Here is a 20,584-nt window from a genome sequence, read left to right on the forward strand (position 1 = left end):
CCCCTCCCAGCCTCACTCACTGTCTTCCAGAGTCAGCCCTTGATAAGACTGAGTAGTAAGTTTTTCTCTAGTCTTCTTCTCCCACCTAATAGGCACTCTAATCCCTTAGACTTAGACTTTCTTCCAAAATGTTCTAGCAACATCCCTTCACCTCTATCACTGATACAGCTGAAACTATACTGTTTTGTGTCTCATCCTCTTTAGCGTACAAAGAATAAATCACTAAAATAACATACCAGTTAGTATACAAGGGAGAAACTGAGATGGTCCTTTCAGCATGGAAATCTATTAATATCTGATGTCTGATCTATGGACTCATTGATCCTGTCTTTGCTAAGTAACCAAAAACTAATTAAACAATCAACCAACTAATTTATATTGGTGGTGTCCATGATGGAATTTTAGTTTGGGTATAAAGGAATTTTGGAATTGTTAGAATTTTTGGCCATCTCTCAAACTGTAACATGTAGTTAGTTAGCCATCTGTTCTCCAGGTGGAACCTGATGAGAAAGGATAAGGACTTAGAAATCATATTTTCTTCATAGAGTCTGAAGACTGCTTGGGTTGACATCCTAACTCTGCCAAATACTAATTCTGTGACCTTGGGAAAGTTATTTACCTCTCTGTGCTTCAGTTCTACCAATAAGAAATCCACCATTAGAAATATTATCTACCTCATAGGGTTGTAATGAGGAATAAATCAGTTCACATATGTAAAGGGTTTAGAAGGGTGTCTGGTTCACAACGTGCTATGCAAGTGTCTGCTGTTATTTTCACTGTATACCCAAGGACTGGCACAGTGCCTGGCACAGAGGGGTATTCAAATGATATTTGCTGAATGATTGGATGTGTACTTGCCAGCTAAAGGTCTTATTCAGGAGTTTTTGTGCTAACTCTTTTAAGCTAATACATTTCAGCCTAACACATTCATTTCTTTTGATTTCAAATCTGGCCCGCACCCCACATCTGCTCTTCTCATTTCCTTAAAACCACTGTTAGTCCTTCAAGCACAGCATTTCTGTGCGTTCTGTGGTAACAGTGCCTGGGTCTCAACTTACATTGGGCTTGGCTGTGATTGTTTTCAATAACTCAATTTCTAGGATGATCCAGTTTAAAGATTTGTCCTTTATTTTTTAGACCAATTTGTTCACATCTTAGGGATTCAGGTTATTTACCAATACTGTAATTAAGCATTTTGAAGTGTCACAAAATTTTGTATTGTAACATCCAAGCCTAAAATTGTGATGAAACCTTCTGACATCACAGCCAACTTATTATGCATATTCCTGTACTGTTAGCTCAATAAGATGCCAGTTTATTTGCATATTATTGCTTGACCCTGATATCATGGCCAATTAATTTGCATATCCCTATCTAATTGGCTCAAATGAGTTTTTGCCATTTTATTTATTGGCCTAGTTCCCAGACTAGTGGCTTTTAGTTCAAATCAATTGAATTTGGAGTGGTTTTCTTTGTCATGCGTTCAGCGCCAGTGGAAGGACAGATAAGGGTGGTGTCACGAAGGTAGAAAGGAACCATCTACTGCTTTTATTTTTTTTCAGTGGAAGACACTGAAGGAAAAAATAATTTAAAGATGTGGGAAAGGTGTTTTTCAGGAAAGAGGATATCGGGCTGAATGGAAAAAAATAGAACTTATTTAAGAAATTTCCAGAATATAAGGCAAAGGATGTATTCTACATCACTGACCAAAAAAATTCTAACTTGGAATTTGGCTGACCTGGATCTCAGCTAAAATTATTATTATTATTATTTTTTTTTTAAATTTATTTTTCCCCCAAAGCCCCAGTAGATAGTTGTATGTCATAGCTGCACAGCCTTCTAGTTGATGCATGTGGGACGCGGCCTCAGCATGGCCGGAGAAGCGGTGCGTTGGTGCGTGCCCGGGATCCGAACCCAGGCCGCCAGCAGCAGAGGACGTGCATTTAACCGCTAAGCCACGGAGCCGGCCCTAAAATTATGATGTAGCATTAAGTCTCTAAAGTATAGTTTTCTTTTTTCTTTTTCTTTTATTAAGATATAATTGACAACATTGTATAAGTCTAACTTGTACAATGTGTGGATTTCATAAATTTATATACTGCAATATGATCACCACCATAGCTTCAGATAACACTCTCTATACACTCACTATAAAGTGTAGTTTTCAAATTTAAGATGCATAAGAATAACATGGGAGAATGTTTAAAATGTCGTTTCCAGGTTCCCATCTCTAGATATTCAGTTATAGTCTGAGGTAGTCCCTGAAATCCTAAATTTTAACGTGGACCCTAGGTGATTCCGATACAGGTAGAATATCACATCTTGATAAATATTGCCTGAAAGAATGATCTGCCTCTGTTGATTCATGGTTTCTATGTGGAATCTATTGGTTCCCTAAGGTGAAGTGAGTTGCTCTTTTTGAGATGACTTCAAATATTGAAATTGACTGTATTTCCCAAGTTATATTTCTAGGACAGTAGACATAAGAAAACAAACCCATGAACAATTTGTAAAAATTGCATCTTCTGGAAAGGGAATGTGTGTGTGCTGGGGGGATTAGGTAGGTGGGCAAGGTCAGCCTTACTGGCCTGTGTCTCTGGCTCATCCACATGCTGGCAGTCTGACAGAAACGGATGGTGACTCCTTCACCAACATGAGCCCCCACTGTTTTCCCCATCTTCTCCCTCAAGTATCTGCTGCCATTTGTGAATTTCATTGCCCTTTGTTTGGGAGCCCTAGATGCTTTGGGGGACCTTTCCCACGGTGATAAGTCAGGACTGGGCATGGCCAGGAGGAAGACTTGGGATGGCGCCTGGGGCGGTGGAAAGTGAAGGGGAGAAAGATGATGAGGGAGAACACTTTCAACTACACTTGCTCCAATCACTATTGCTTCTCAGCCCACAGGACGTCCCTGACCTGACCCCACCTCCTAGCCACCTCTCTAGCTCCTTAATGTTAGGAGACTGCTTGAATACGGGCGTATGATTTCAGTCCTTTCTATATGCTTTCCCAGCATCCTCTTGCCACCATGCTTGACATCTTTTTGTTCTCTTCGCTCTTGAGGTGAATACAAACCATATGGAGGGGGCAGGCTGCCAACTTTTTACTCTTGTCAATTTGCCATGGTTCCTAGCAGTACAAACACATAGGAAAATTTCAAAAGGACTATGTGCTAGCTTCAGGGGAAGAGGGAAATGGAACGGTCTATGAGACTGCATTCTGCTTCATACTGGGCCAGGCAAGAAGAGAAATCTGCTAGAAGTCACAAATGAGGTAAGAAAGTCAATTTGTGATTCTGGGAAGAAAAGATAGGGAGTGCCAGGGAGCTCTTTGGGAGTATTCATAGAGATTTATACATATGGAAATTTCCCCAGTCTTCAAGAATGTGTCAATTTCCAACAACCCTTTAAGCTTCCATTTCTAGCCTGACTAACCCTGAGGACCTCATCTGGGTGTTTCAGCTCCAGGCAGGGAGGCACGTTCAACAGGTTAGAGCTGTAGAATCCTTGTTCTCCCATCTTGAAGGCGGTAGGTATGGGGAAGGCAGAAAGGTGTACTGGAAAGGGTTCTGCATTGGGAGTCAGAGGAGCTGGGAGTCAGTCTCAGCTCACCACCTACAAATCAGGTGACTCTGAATGTCAGTAATGACAAAAGCAATCGCCAGTATCGAACACCTCTTTCTATGTGCCAGACATGGAGCAGGATGATTTATGTACATTATCTACTGTTTCTAACCTTCAATTTTCTGAAAATATTACCTTCAGAAACTACCTCACAGGACAATCATTAAGACTACATAAGAAAACCAAGTTAGAAGAGGATTTCTAAATTAGAAAGTGTTCTTACAACTATGTGATAATATGACTTCTTAACAGTTAAAAATAATTTTTTGATTTAAGTTGAAAAATAGAATTTCTATCTAATAAAAATTTAAAAGCTTATAATCACTGCCATTTTGCTGATTCAGAAGTTTGGTCTTTCCTTCTTCAAACAGCTATATCCTTCAGTTAGAAAATTTTCAGAATTTTGTTTACTTTGTGATATAAAGCCCAAACTAAACTTATAGTTTTGACATTCCTCATTAAAGCGGTACTCAGAAGTCTCAAATTTCTGAAATAACCAAAAAGAAAATAATTGAGGAAAGTAATTTTTGTTGTGACATAAACAGGGACAAGAAATTAAATTAGGAGCAAGGTGTCTAATTACTCTCTCTGCCTTGATGGTCTGCACAGGTATAAATTTGAGTATAAAAACTATACAGCTCAAAAACGCAAGACATACAACCTCACACCTTTGGGAATCTTCAACTTTTTTAACACCTTCAATTTCTTAGACTTCTTTGCTTTGGACTGAATGTTGGTGTCTCCCCAAAATTCATATGTTGAAACCTAATCCCCAGTGTGATGGTATTTGGACATGAGACCTTTAGGGGGTGATTAAGTCATGAGGGTGGAGCTCTCATAAATGAGATTAGTGCCCTTGTAAAAAAGACCCCAGAGCTCCCTTGCCCCTCTGCCATGTGAGTGATACCAGCTCAAGACAAGGTTGACATAAGGGAAGCCATATTGTAGAAAAGAAGCCCTATTGTAACTTTGAATGACCTCTGACAAACTAACCCAGCTGGATCTGCACCCTCCAGGAGATCTAACTGCTCTGTAGATTTTATGACCCCTGCTTGTGCATATACCTCCCAGCTGTGACAAGACGATAACTTTGTTCTTTTGTGTTCCTTAGGAATGCGATGACCCTGGAACAGAGAGTCTATGCTGATAGCTATGATCAATGAAAATGGAAAGATCTGGTGTGGCGATTCACCGTCTGTAACACCTGAGGGTCAACATTCCTAACCCCCTCCCCTATAAACCACCAACCTATATAACTGCTGTAAGATTTTGTGCCCCCTAAAGATGTTTTTTTTTTTTGGACATTAGTCAGCCATCTTTCCTCTTGCTAGCAAGCTGTAATAAACTGCCCTTTCTCTCCTACCACCTCGCCTCTTGATGATTGGCATGTCTTGCGGCAGGCAGACGAACCCCCTTTTTGGGCGGTAACAATATTCTTCCTCAATTTTCACAAAGAGAAAACATATTATTTGAAAGATGACTTACTTAAAACATGCAGATGTATAAAAGGCAGTGAAGAGATGTGGTTACTAGGCAGAGAGCTTGATTTACTCCAAATACAGGGCAAAAAAGCTACTCATTTCCTACTGCACCAACTTGTTCCTGAAGAACAGTCTTACAGCCTGCAAGATGCAAGATTCTAACACCAATAGCTCCAGTCAGAAGCTCTAGCTGCTGCTCGCAAATACTTGAGAGTTGGAATGTTAAGCATGCAAGTTTAAGGGTCTACTGTGGAGATGTGAATGGTCCCATCAAGTTTGTCACTGGAAAGTAAGAAAGGTTGGGATTTGCATGGCTTGCTGTATGGGTATATGATAGGGGCAAAATCTTTGTGCAATGCATTTTGAATTAACACAGTTGGAAAGAAAGAAACTGATCCTGTTGGAAAGTGTAAGAAATTATTTAAAAAATGTTTCCCTGAATGTTTTTCAATATTTTTTGTTGATTAATTCCACATCTTGTCTTAATTCACTGTTGAGTCTGTGCAAAACATGAGTCTACTGATATCATTTTGCCTAAATTGATCAGCCTATCCCATCAAACAGAGGAACTATTTTTTCCCATTGAATCAAGTAATTGAATAACTGTCCATTGGTTACTTTCACATTTGGCATATTGAGTCCAAAATTTAATGAATTTACTGAGAAATAATTACAATAATAGTTAGTGAGCACTTCAGCAGGCCAGACCCTGTGCTTTCACTTACTTCTTGCAATAACTTTATAAACAATGTTCTCTTATTACTCCCACTTTATAGATAATGCAACTGAGGCCGAGAAAGCTAAATAACTTGTCCACTGTCAAATTGTTCATAGTGGTAAAGTGGGCTTTAAACTCCAGCAAAACAACCCACTTTAGTTCTAATTAACTAGCCATTTCCAGCAAATGTAGTTTGGCATTTGAGTTACCTGGAATGATCTCATTATATAACTTTGGTCTCCTCGGACACAGGTCAACATACTTTGAGGCAGACCATTCAAGTGCTTAAAGTTATTTTGATGGTAAGTAGGTTAAACAAATTTGAAATGCAAGACTTGTTTTTTCAGGCCATAGCTCCTTTGTAAATAATTCATTATTCATTGAGCAGCTCTGTTCAGTGCTACCAGGCAGTGGGGCATTGTGGGAGATATAAATGCAGAGCACGGTCTAGTGAGGGAGAAGCATGATGTTTGGAGGGTGTAAACAAGCTGCTACTGGCATTTGAAAAAGGCAAAAATGTGCTCTATTGGGATAGATCAGAAGAGGCTTCATGGAGTCCCCCCACCTAAAACGTTCTCTCTCCCAGAACCCCCTGGCTCGTTTCCTCACCTTTTCCAGGTCGTTGCTGAAATGTTACCTACTCATGAGGCTTTCCCTGACTCTCCTATTTAGAACTACTCCCCAGCATTCCTTCTCCTACTTCCCTGCTTTGCTTTCTCCGTAGCACTTATCACTTCTTGGCATACCGTATGCTTTTCTTATTTATTGGCTTCCTGTCCGTCTTCCCACATTAAAATGTAAACTGCACGAGGGCAGGGTCTTTTGGCTGTTTTGTCCATTGATGTAAATCTAGCCTCAGAACAATGCCTAACACAAAGTAGAGACACAATACATATTTGTTAAATGGATGGAGGAAATAAGACTTATGCTGGGCCTGAAGAACGGACAGGATTTAGCTAGGCATTGTTGGAAGAAGAGACTTCCAGGTGAAGGAAATGATTTAAGCAAAGAAGGGAGGCAGGAAATTCATAGCCTGTTTAGAGAACAGTGTGCTAGTCAATTTGGTTAAAATATAGAAATATTATGGGACAGAGTCTGGAAGTATCTACATTATGTAGACCTAAATGATTAGAGTGATTATGATTTAATCTCACAGGCAATAGGAAGCCCCTAAGATATCTTTAAGGATATTTAACCTTTAAATCTCCTTATTTAATATTTGATAATTAAAATCATTCCAGGTAATTCAAATGGAGAGGTGGACCCAGGTTGTGTGGGTCCTGAAGCTAATATAATTTTAAATCCTGACAAAAGCCCACTTTGGTTCCAGTTAACTAGGCATTTTTACTAAATGTAGTTTGGCATTTGAAAAAAGAGGACAAAATAGAATAAAAAAGAAAAATATAAAATTATGAATACTAAATGAGATATACCTCTGGCCTTGCCCCTTTCATGTCACAATGCTGAGGTAGTAAGCACAGCAGGTGGTAGGAGCCATCCCAGAAGTGCTTCCTTCACTGGGATGGCTAGCAATAACCAAACCATGCTTGGTATGAGTGCAAGCCACATAAATATATCCTGCTGTCCCCAACTTCCCTTAGCTAAATCTCAAAAACGTTTGTAGCCTCTTTGATGCCACTGAACAAGAAGTGATGGATGATGGAGAAGAAGCCATAGTGTCAAGAGATTTGTGATTAACAAATTGTTGTTGAAATATCTATCTATGCCCATGGGAACTCATTTCTGGGACCTTGGAAGAAGACAGAACAAATGAGGGACCCTGAAGTTTTACTTGCTTCATGATAAAGCTGCTTCTGGAACTCTGTTGAAGGGTGTACAAAGAACTGGGAGGAAGACTAGGGCAGTAGTAGACACAGGTCATGTGGAGATGGTTGGCATGAGAGTTTGGAATGGAGTATGTGAGAGAGGATAAAAGGAACATGTGATAGTATCTGGCTATTGAGCCAAAGGAAAGGGAGAGGTTGAAGGTGTCCAAAGTCATCCCTCAGGAGACTAAGTAGGAATCTGAGAGTGAACTGCTCTTGTAGTTAAAAATTTCTCTGCATTGTTTTTCACATATAAGCACACTAAATACTCTTACTTTTTTTTTTTTTGGTTTAAATACACTGTATTGATTATCATTACTGAAGCTCAAATTATCACATCTTTGCCAGTAGAAGCCTTTCAAGGTGACCTCTAAGTCTCTGACATGACCCCAGTTGTCTTTGATAGCTTCCTTGCTTTCTGGTGTGATGAGATGTTCTAGGCTTGTCTTATATACTTCCTGTGTCACCTGGAATCTACCATTTCTCTAATAAGTCCTGGGTTCTTTTAGTGAGAAATATTTTCTAAACCATGTGTGGTGCTGGGGATGCTCATTGCTACTGGATCTGTCTTTTTCTAGGCCTTTTCAGTGGACAGAGCTGGGAAAGGTATATGTGTGTGGACATATAAGCATATATTTTGCATCTTAGGCATAATAAACACTTTACATTTTTAGAGGAAACTGCTCATTGCATTAAATTTGCTCTGTTACGCTATTAGGCACTGAAGGCAGTAAGTTATTAAATGGGGTCTTAGTGACATGAAAGAATTAGTGCAGCTTCCTCAGGCGACTTTTTTAATAAAGAGAAATAAACTTATACACGAGGAAAATATGGTTGACAAATTAGTAGTTCAGTAAATGGAAACTCAGCTTTAGTATTTTTTTAGCTGTTACTGCATTAGAATATAAAATCACCAGGCTGCACTAGGGTGACTTTTTGAAGTTTGCAATATTTTTATTAGAGAAAGCACTGAATAACCAGTGATGTTGGTTCTAATTCCAAAGCCACAAACAGTGGCAACTATAGTCTATTTATGATGACCTTGTGGCATATCAAGAAAATTTCTCACACTGTAATGATTCACTGGAAAATTAAAAATGTAATTGATTTAATCACACAGAGAAGAAAATAAAAAAATTATGTCCAACTGTGGAAATGACAAGTCTTTGAGTTGACTTTGCTTTTGATGAAGAGTATACTTTACTCACCCTTTTTTTTTTTAAACGAAGATTGGGTTGTATACAATTTTAAATCTAAAAGTCTCCCCCACCCCCAATATAGGCTGTAGAAAATAAATGCATTAACATGGGGATTCACCCTCAAGCAGATTTTATTGTTCACATATACTTGAAATGCTGAATCTTTAATAAAAGAGTATTGTTAAAAGCTATGTTAGGCTATAAAATACATAATAAATAAGTCTCAGATAAAGCACTCTTTTTCATATCATGGGTGAATTTTGACTAAAAAAGCAAAAACACTCAACAAAATTATAATTGGTCATAGGCATTGCCTTTTATAAGAGAAGCAAAAATTTTCAGCTTTCAATGCTATAGAACTGACAATTGATAGTTTGGCTATGAAGCAGGAAAATAGATTTCATCTTCTGTGCCCATTCCAGTAAATTGAGAGTGGCTTCCTGGGGCGCTGCACTGGGATGAATTCTGAGATGCCTTCCAGCCTCCGTAGGAAAGAGAACTGTGATCAATTAAGAAGTGGGGAATCGCAGCGTGTATGTTATGCGTTTGGTATCCACGACAGAACAGCATTTTTTAAAAAAACAGTAAACATCACAGACTTACCAGACAAGCCACCCACGTCCATCTTCTTCAGGTTCTTTGCCTCCAGAATGACAACAGTCAGTTTGCCAGCGGTAGGCACGTAGCGAAGGGAGAAGCAGATATCACCCAATTTCTCTTGCTGTGAAAACCAATGAGAAAGTACATGTAACTTTTCAAATAAAGGTGAATATAGTTTGTACATATCCATTGTAAATGCCTCAGGAGGAGGATTATGATAATTAGAATTTGAAAACCCTTAGGTTCACTGGCGTTTACCCAGGGGTCCTTCATTCACTAAGGTAGCATCAAGAATCAGTATAACTCATTGCAGTTTTAAAATAGCTCATGGATACTTTCAAATTCATCAAAATATATCCATAATTCAATTGTTCAGGAAATGAGACCAAGATGACTTTTTTAGACTCCACTCTGAATAGCACTGTGACACTCTTGGCAAAATTTCATAAATAGCTTTGAAAAGAGCCTAACACTTTTTTAGTAGAGTCAACCTACCTAAATCTTTGTCTTTTTATATTTCAAATAGAATTATGTCTAATACAAGTCTTTTTCCCAAAAATCTAAATATAAAATATTTGTTCCACTAAATTCTATTTATTGATAAGAAATTCTGAATTCCTAATAGTTGAAAGGCAATAGAGTTTAAGTTTTTGTACTTGCAGTTTTACTCATTTTAAGTGAGTTCTAACTTTCTTTTTCCTTATCCTAATATTTGTAAAAATCTAAATGGCAGGTTGGAAAATTGAAATACACAGTAATACAAAACAAAGTGTCTTAGAGCCCCTCATGTTATTTCACTAGTACTATATTTTAGGCCCAAAGAACATTCACCAATCCTGTACTCAGGCATTTCTAAAAAACTGATTCAGAGTTTAAAATCATAGTATATAGAACTTATACTTTTTTCAGAGAGGACTCCTATGGGCTCTCCACTCTAAGTGTCTGACTCTTGAAGATAACTCATTAAGAACCATGGTACTGTTCAACACAAGTAGAATTCTTGCATCCATATTTATAAGCATGAGAGAGAGGGTGAGAGGGTTTTCCTCAGGTGCTGGACGCTCTGGAGTGCTCTCTGACACAGGGAATTAGGTACATGGCAAATTAGGATTTTTTCTTACTATCCTCCCCTTCAAAAAAAGTGAATTCTGATTCCAAAGAAGGTAATGGTTGTGTCACACATCACCAGATAGACTTTTAACACAGGAATGAGCTACAGAAGGCCATATCCTCAGGTCCTCTCACGTTATACTCTTATTATGACTGTATTTGGCCTCATCTATAATGTCACGTATGTGCTAAATCAGCCAGAGTCTCCAGTGTGGAAATAACTGCCTAGATGTAATTTAACAATTGAAGGAAATAAAATTCCTTTTTTAGGGTACTCATTATATCCATCTTCAAAAAAGGGAAGGATATCTACCTGTTCTACGATTTATCTATAGGTGAGAAGTAACATAGTCAGTGCATGTATGAGAGAGAGAAATGGTGCCTCGTTCTGCTTAAGTAATGATTTTGTTGAAAACATCACCCCGTGTGTTTGTAGCCTCAATTCTTTCATTCCTTGAGTCCTAGCATCTTACCCATACATTTCTTATGTTACTAAGAACTCTTGTCTTATTGTGCACTTGTCTTAATTTTCCCACATAACTGTAAACTCCTTGAAGACAGAGTCCTTGCCGGAATTATCACTTTCCACACATTTTCAAAAAGTAAATAAAACGAAATTTTGGATAATACTCCCATTTTTAATTATCCAGGTCATAGCTCCCTTCCATTAGTGTAGATAATAGTTACTTCTAATGTACTAAATTCACCTGAAGTGCCTCCTCACCCCTAGGAATTAATTTACACATCAGGAGAATCTAGTGGAATAAATTACTTTTCAGAGTCTTTGACAATACAGATTAGGAGTCAATATCAGAAATTAATACAGAGTGTGGACGAATTCATCTGAACCTTATGAGAAAAGAAAAATGTAAATGAACAAAATTGCTGTTCAAAATGCTTATTGGGAGGAGGGTTCTTTTTGCAGGATTGTCTTTTTGCCACAATAGCCTCCCTGGGTAGCTCATTCTGTTGCAGAACCAGGTTACTCTAACCGTTCTAGTTAGACATTGTAGACATGACTGCTCTCTCTTAAATGACACTTTCTTTATGGCCCATAATCTAATTCCACAATTAACTTATGGGCATCTCAATTGTTTTAAACAAAGAAATGTCACGACTTATCTTTCTTCTAGTATCTTTTTATGATTCAATCCTATGATATATAAAGAATTTAAAAATTTTTATGTAATATTTAGCTTCAGAAGAGAGCAGTTATAGAGTTTGAAAAACCAGGCCTCAAGTATGCGAAATCTGGGAAGTTACCTGTAATTTTTTGGGATGAGGGAAGAATGAGTGTTTGAAAGACAAAAAAATAGCAAAATGGATATTTTGGGAGAAAGGGAAATATGGAAAAGTGCTTATTTTAGTACCCTTTATAGATCTACATTTAACTCAATAATTTAGGAACTTAAACACATAAAATTTCATTTGCTTATAAAATTATAATGGTATGCCAAATTAAATGTGTGTTTATATTAATCACCTTAAGTTACTTTTCAATGTTTTAAAATCTTATTACTTCTGGATCTATAAGCCATTTACAATCTAGTCCCTGTTTATTCTGGAATTTGTGTCCTTTATGGCATTGAGCATATAGAGAAAAACTCATTTTCTAGAAAAAGGTGAGGAAAATACTCAATTCATGTGAACCTTTATCTTGTTAGTTAAATTTTCTGGGTTGTAACTATCTGAGGTACAAGTACACACTTTTTCTAATTCTTTAAAAATCAGCTTTAGGTGTTGGAATTAGGGCAACTTTCTTCGACTACATGCTGGCTTGATCTTTGATTAATGATTTAGGACATTTCCAAATATGATTGCAATGTGTTTTTCATATGTTGTAGATGATGTGCAAACCTAAAGTTCATGTTAAGCAAGAAGAGCCAGGATATGCATCACGGGGAGACCCTGAAGCCACCCTCATAAAGACACGTGTGGCAGAACTCTGGACTGCTCTGGTACCTGCTGAAGATGTGTTCTATTCTGCCACAGTTGGAACAAGGCTTACATCTGAGGCTTACATCATAAGCCAATGTTGTTACCCTTGAATATTAGATTTAGGGTCTCATACCAGTATGAACTGTGGGGAAACAATTTCTTTTCCTCAGTAAAGTCTTTCACTGAACTTCTGTGATTAGATGGAGAAGGACTTCTGTCCCTAGAGTCTTGTTCTGGCATGGGAAGGTTTTACTATATCTCTTGTCAGCTACATAGAAGACTTGGAATGATCTGATTATTTTATGTGGACAGTTTTACATCAAACTCTCATTTCATGGGTTTTACATGTCAGTTTGGAAGAAAGATGGTTGAGTAGTAATATATAAACATTTAATATTAAACATTTTATCTATCACCCTAAAGTCCTAGAAACCAAGATTTTCTAAATTTTAAATAAGTTTTCTTTGGAGTTATGACGGGAAAATAAAGTGGTTCTTAGAAAATTTTAAGTAGAAAGATGATACTTAAATCTACCTCTCAGATACTTACTGGTCCTTGACAATTCTGTCTAGTTTTCTCTATTAGCAGCCCTGTGAAGTAGGTACTGTTATGTCCATTTTATAAACGAAGGCTTTGAGACTCAGAGGTTACATAAGGCTACATAGGTGTCTCAGTGTGGAACCGCAGCAAGGTCCTTTGACTCAAAATCATGAGTTTTCTTTACTATCAGACTGCCATCCAGAATGACAAACTAATATTCCAACCAAGCACCCTATTGGATATTCCACTCTCACTTTAAATTAATTATGTCTAACTAAATGGATGTGCATCACCAAACCTTCCCCTAGACTGTTCTCCTTTCCAAGACTCCTTTCTATCAGGGTCACTAAGTAATCTGTTTCCAATGGCCAACTTACCTTCTCTCTGTTTTCCTCTAGTCATTCAGCCTACAAGTCCTGACATTTCTTTTTATGTAAATGTCTCTCAAACCAGATTTTTTATTTTATTTCATTTTTTCCCCATTATCACCATCATCGACATGACCTCTACCTTCACCACTTCCACCTTCAATATGACCTCCATCTCCACTGTAGCTGCCACTCTCACCATCATTCCCACCCCCTTACACCGTGACCTCCACCACCACCTCTATCACTTTCACCTCCACTCTGAGGTGAAACACTTTGGTCTAAACACTTCCGTCATCTTTTTTTGAAACAGTCTGATAAAGATCTCTTTAGTCATAATCTCTCCAGAGTCCAATGTACACTGCATACAAATGCCCAGCTAATTTTTGAAAGGTCCAAACTGATTTTTCTGACTTTTAGGAAGGTCTATACTTTGCGTCTGCCTTAACTATCCTAACCATTTTCTTCCACTTCATTACCTACACAACCTTCAGAATATATTTTGAATGTGACCATATTTCCCCACTTATCGGCCTTCACTCTAGTCCAAGTAGGGTGACCAACCATCCTGATTTGCAGAAGACTCTATTGGTGTTAGCCCTGACAGTCCTGTATCCTGAGAAACCTTTAGTCCCAGGAAAACTGTGACTATTGGTAACCTTAAGTCCAAGTCATCATTCCTGGCCTAGACTTCTGTAATAGCATCTCTGCTTCCAATCTTGCTCCTTTCTAGACTCTTCTTCACATAAAAGGCAGAGTGATCCTTTTAAAATGGAAATCTGATCATGAGACAATTCTACTCAAAGCCCTTCAATGTCTTCCCATTTCGCTTAGAATCATCTGTATTCCTTACACTAAGAGGCCTTCTATAGTCTGACCCCTCCATCTCCTACTACTGTTCTCCTGATCTTACTTCCTCCTCTCAAGACACACTAGGCACACTTCTGCGTGAGGGCCTTGGCCTTTGGGCTTCCTTCTGTCTACAGTATTCTTCTCCTGATACTACTATGAATTGTTCCATAAGTTCATTCGGCTTGCTGCTCATGTCACCTCTTCAGAGTTTTGATATGGCCATCCTATCTAAAGAAGTCTCATCTGCTCCTAAACACACACACTACCGATCCCCTCGCCCTGTTGCTTTTTCATCCTAGCACATATCACTTGAAGTTCTGTTATGTTTGTTTAGATTTTCCCCACCAGAATATGAGATCCACTAGAGAAGAGAATTGTTTTGCTCGCGGTTGTGTTCCACACACTAAAATAGTGGCAAGCACAGAGTAGGGATCCATATATGCCTGTTCAACCAATAAATGCGGATTCCCCACTATCGAATACAGTCAGATCGGTCTCCTCAGTATCCTCTATTGCCACAGGTTGGGTTCTCCAGGGAAGCAGACTCAGATTTGCAAGCAGGAGGTTTATTGGGGCATGTCCTTTGGATCAACACCTATTGGGAGTGCAGGAAGAAGGATTGTTCAGGCAGAGAAGTTGGGCTGGGATGCATTTACATCAAAGGCCTCAGCCGACCCTGTGCAGAGCTCTGGAGCTGGGCTACCTCTTCAGAGATGTTCCAAATTCTTAAAAGGGATGAGATTTTATGCTCCTGAATCCACCAGTCATCGATGTGGGCGGTCCCCACATCTTGGACCAAGGGGTCTCTTCAGCTGAGGGTGATGCTGAGAAGGAAGAACTCAGTTGTGGGCTGTCAGTCATCCACACTCTTGGCAGCCAGAGGAATAAATGCTTTGGTCATGAAGATGGTGCAAGATTGGGCGGCGGGGGCGGGGGGAGTTTCACCACACCAATCACTACATCTCTATGAGCTATATTCCTTCCCATCACCAGATTTTTGCTTAATTGAGAAATACATCTGCAATGTCTTTAGTCCCTTCTGCCTGCTCAAAGTACCCCTAACCATTAAGCCCTAGTCCAAGTTCCATACTTTTAATAAAGTACCTCCTTGCTCTTCTAGCCCACATTGATTTCTGCTAGTAATTGCTTTATAGCCAGTAGAATGGTGCCTAGAGATGATTTTTTTTCCTATTTCTTTCATGTATGTGAGTTCTCCTCACTCTAAACTCCAGGAGAGCAGGGATTATACTTTACGCTACTTTTCAATGCCTAGCTCCAGGCACATAATAAGGACTTATAAATAGTTGTTGGTTGATTGTATTGAAATGAGAACCTTACTGGTCTTTTGCTTTGTAAACAGCATGGACGCTACTACCCTATCAACAGTGTCTCCAGTTTCATCAACAAGTCAACGAATGAATATATTTGGAGCTCTTTCTTGGTGCCCAGTGCCATAGTCATTGCCACGTTAGCCCTATCATAAAACTAGAAATGAAAACATTTCTGGAAGTGTGGTTTTTATAAGATAATCTCAAGACCCTGTAGCGTTGCAGCCGACAGATGAGTGCTTCTGCTGGTGTGATTATCTCATGAAGGGGCCTTATTACTATTAGGAATTTCAGCTTTATGTATAATTTATTTCAGTCAATTGCCTTGATCACTAGGTGGAAACTGCCAGTTAGTGTTAGAAAGTTCCAACTGTGAGATTCAGAGAAATTAACCTGCTCTTTTAGAATATGGAGCTGACAATCAGAAAGCACCTTTGTTCTGAGCAGCATGATAATTCCATTATTTTTTTAAAAGCAGCCACTGAATAGAGTAGACACAAATTAATGATTTAATAGAAAACTACAGCAATACCTTTCCTTTTTGAAAAGCATTATAGCTATTAGAACAGAGGTCATCTCCAGCGGATAAATAAAAAGCTTGATTTAAAATGAATATTTGATGGCTTCTGTAGCACTATCCATCATTTTTTGTGTAAAAAGAGGGGTTCACCTTAGTGACCTTTGCAAATGGGGCTAAATTCACAAGCTTGTTGGAAATGCTGTACTTTTGAATGAGTTTTAAAAAGGTACCTGAATTGACTTAATGCTGTGACATTTTAAAAGGACATTTTCTATTTATGTTAATTTTAAGATTTTTCTATGTGTTAAATTGGCAGTAGATTCTCTGAGTAGCAGGTTTTTCTCTGAGGTTGGGAGTCTATTTAAAGGTGACAAATAAAAAATGGCAGTCCAATAATCTCTCAAAATGAAAGTTCAGATTATTTGCATATTCTCAATGTGTAGAAATACCAAGATATTCTTCACTTATAAGAGGGACAATGGCAGGTTTTTAATTTTAATAAGAGAATGGGTGGCTTTAAATATATCCTTTGGGTGGTAGTTGCTTTCAAACTCATTTTCTTCCCACAGCTACTCTCATACCCCTGAACTATCTGCCAAATCGGTATTTACATCTAAGGGTCCAGATGGTCACAGTGTGAAATGTTGCTGTGGATGTACCCAGGCTAAAAAGCCTGAATCTGGCCTACTGTACAAATGTACAGTAAATTGCTCAGGTGAATGAGACAGTATGTCTTCAAATAGTTATTTTGTGAGAACACTATATAATCCATTAACTTTGTATTTATTTCTTATTAAAAAATAATTATTGAGTTCTACCATAGACTCTTCCAGGTTCTACTCTAAGTTCCATGGATACTTCGATGAATAAGATGACTTTAAGAAGTTTCAAATGTAGTGGAGAGACAGATTTAGATAGAGAATAACACTATAATACGTTAACTGCACCATATAGGTGGTACAAATGCTGTGGGAGCAAAGAGGAGAAAGTTGAAACTTTCCAGGGTCTAGTAACAGAAGTAAAGAGAGGAGGATTTTAATTAGAGATCTATACCCCCAATAACCATGATCAATTTCTCCAGCTACACCAAACGCACATTCTTTGTAAGACTAGTGTCCTTGCCACGCAAATGTAGCTTTAAGACAAGTTTTCTAGCTCTCCCCTTTGAACCAGAGCTAGTGTGCACGGGAGGTTGGTGACACGTAAGTGTCCTGGAAGAGCCAATACCTGAGCTGAGATGTGAAGGTCAGCAGGAAGAGGCGAAGTGAACCCCGTGAAGAAGAGGACAAGAATGTTCTAGACACAGGCATGCAGGTACAAAGTCCTGTAACAGCTTAAACCAAGTTACTCTTCTGTAAGTATAAAATTCATGTAATTTAATTAAAGATGGATTTCTACTTCATGATTTTGATTTTCAAAATTTCCTCATGTTTCTATTTTGATTGAGATACACTTGTAGTCTTATTAGAAATAATAATTAACAATAGAAAAGTGGATATTCTGACATGATCAAAATAAGAATGATAAAAACGGAAAATTAAAATGCCTTTTAACAGCAAGTACAGCACAGAGTGGTGGAAAGAGCAGTGGACTGAGATGTGGGCATTAACTCACTATTTGTTCATTCAACAGACGTTTATTGGGTATCTCCTATGTGCCAGGCACTGTTCTAGACACTGGGACACAATAAAGCAAGCAAAAATCAGTGAACAAAATAGAGCAAAATATAAGGCAAAGTAAAGTAGTTAGAAGAGTGCCTGGCACAGAAAATGTAGTATTTGAGTGTTTGCTATTATAATAACAAAAGTCCTATTTCAATCACCCTCTTCTCTAGATAGTGCCACATCCCTCTGCTCCTTTTCATAACCAAACTTCTTGAATGAATTGGCTACAATCGCTGTTCCTATTTATGCACATGCCACTAATTTCTCTCTCCATCATTTTATTGAAATGGCTTGTGCTAAGTAAGATTTCAAATGACATCCATCTCAGTAAGCCATGAATATTTTTCAAGTCTCATTAACCCGAACTCTCAGCAGAATTGTTGACTTTCCTCTCTTCCCTGGATTCTGTAATACAATGCTTTCGGGATTTGTTTATCTGCCTCTCTGGCCACTCCTTCTTGCTGTCCTTTCTCAAGGGTTAGTCCTAGCCCTTTTCTTTTCTTCATAAACTAATATTATTCAAGTCCATGGCTTTAGTTACAATCTAGAAGTGATTCCCAAGTTTGTGTCTTCACTTAGATCTTTTATCTGAGCTCCACACATAGATACCCAACTGCCTACTTGTCATTTACACGTTAGAATATTTCACACACATCTTTGACTTAGATGCCAAAAACTGAATTCATGATCTTTCTCCGAAACCTGCTTCACTCTATTTTAGTAATTGGTACCAGTCTCCAACTAGTTTCTCAAGCCAGAAAACTGGGCATTATCATTGACCATTGATTTCTTTAGAGTTAGAAATCTCTCAAGTGGGTTCATTTGTTTCCACCTCTATCCAATATATCTCTAATATTCCCATATTAGAATATACATCACCCTAATCCAATAATGTGTCATCTGGATTATGCCAGTAGTCTCTTGGTTGGTCTCTTTAAATTGACTCCTGGAATACAGTGGGCAGAGTCACCTTTTAAAGAACAAATTTACTTAAAATCCTCAAGCAGGTCTCCTGTCTCTCTTGGGATTAAGACCCACATCTTTCCCATCAGGTATAATATTCTTCAAGGTCTGATTCCTGCTTACTCCTCAGAATCATCTCATGCCACTTTTCCTCTCTGTGCTCCAGCCACATCAGTCTTCTTCACATCATTAAATATGTCAGCTACTCTCAGAGCCATCACATGAAGTGTTCCTTTTGCTTGACACGTTCTGTCCTCTTGTGATTCTCCCTTTTACTCAACTTTTACTCATCTTTCAGACCTTGCCTCAAAATTCATTTACTTAAAGAAGCCTGACCTGACTCACGCTATAAAGCTCTTCTTATGTATTCTTTAATAGCTCCCCGTACTCTTCTTTTGAAATACTGATTATAGTAATCATGTATTATAATCATGAACAGTAATTGTAATCATGTACAGCAACCATGTATTGATTTGTGTGATTATTACATTGTATCTCACTTCCACTAATTCGATCATCTTTATGTAGTACCCTTTTATCTATATGCGTAGTACCTGGCAAATAGGAGATGATTAGTATATATTTATTGAGCCAAAGAATAAATGTATATTTATTGAATGCTCAACTCTAGCAGAGACTACTAGCTATTTGTCAAAATCCATTTTCTTCTTCCTGGGCACACAGACTACATTTCTCAGTCCTCCTTCCAGTTAGATGTAGCCTTGTGATTGATTCTAGCCAATGGAATGTGAACAGAAGTGACATGAACCACTTCTAGACTCAATTTCCCAAAATGCCTACCTATGATCTTTTCTCCTATGACAGTGACAATGACCTCAGGGTGACCTTGGAAGCCACATGCTGAAGATAGCAGAGGTTCAATCAGCCAGGATCCCTGAATGGTTCAATAAAGCAGAGTCCTACCTGCCGATCAGGAACCACCTTGTACTATTAAGTGAGCAAGAAATATCTCTTAGGCTGAACCATTACATGTTTGGGTCTATTTGTTGCTGTAACCTAGCCTGATATAAGTAGTACAGATAAGTGAATGAATTCTAAACAGTGTTTGCAAAAGTATGAGTAGCGATCCATTTCAGTTTGTGTGGTTTGTAGAAAATGAGCAATGCTTAGTCTTATACTGCACTAATTCAGTTTACTAAACCCTTATTTTGTATTTTGAATATGTCAGTCATGGTGCAAGGTACTGGGAAGAAAGGATAATTAAAACTTGTTCTTTCCCTTAAGAAACTTATTCTGTGCTGGGGAGAACAAGCATAAAAACAAAAGTTCAACATAAAATGGTAAGTGCCATTACAGAAACACATATTAGGAAGACCACTATAGAGAAAGAAGAGGAATTTGTTGTGGTTAATTTCATCTGTGAATTTTCAGTAGCGGGTAGGGGGATGTGAACAGGATGTGGAATGGAAAGTGGGTCCCAGAAATGTCCTTGTCAAAAGATTCTTCATGCTGTGGTCCCTGAAATGCCACCATTTCCTTAAAGCTTTCGACCTCTAGGAGTCCTTTAAAATAATATAAAATACTGTTTTGCCCCCTAGTGGGTGACATGGCAATCCATCATGGTATTACATTTTAGTTGACAGTTTCTTGGGTTATGGAAGATTTATCTAAGTGAGTGGAGATGAGCAAAAATGGGGAGGATGCTGGGTATGCCCCATAGCTTGGGATGCTACTTTAGTTATTAGATGGCCTAAGTGGGAACCCAGGTAATGACCAATTGTATGAGGACACGTGAAGAGGAAGGGAAATACTGGAGAACAGTTTGGGGAAGCTATCCAAAACCAAACCTTTTCCAAGTTGCTTTGTCCCTTTAACATTCTCCCTCTGTCAACC

General features: G+C 38.3%; 1 protein-coding gene across 3 annotated transcripts in view; it reads right to left on the minus strand.

The window, feature by feature from the left end:
- Positions 1 to 20,584, minus strand: part of SYT1 (synaptotagmin 1) — a 518,259-nt gene that overhangs the window by 79,755 nt on the left and 417,920 nt on the right. For 2 of the 3 annotated variants that reach the window (XM_058568733.1, XM_058568732.1), the window contains one exon: positions 9,451 to 9,568. In XM_058568733.1, the coding sequence (XP_058424716.1) occupies positions 9,451 to 9,568 (118 nt within the window). Of the gene's footprint in view, positions 1 to 8,888; positions 9,347 to 9,450; positions 9,569 to 20,584 lie in introns of those variants that run through there. The other variant, XM_058568734.1, reaches the window with a different exon arrangement.

The sequence above is a fragment of the Diceros bicornis genome, chromosome 25 (assembly GCF_020826845.1).
Source record: "Diceros bicornis minor isolate mBicDic1 chromosome 25, mDicBic1.mat.cur, whole genome shotgun sequence".
In the NCBI taxonomy this organism is placed as follows: domain Eukaryota; kingdom Metazoa; phylum Chordata; class Mammalia; order Perissodactyla; family Rhinocerotidae; genus Diceros; species Diceros bicornis.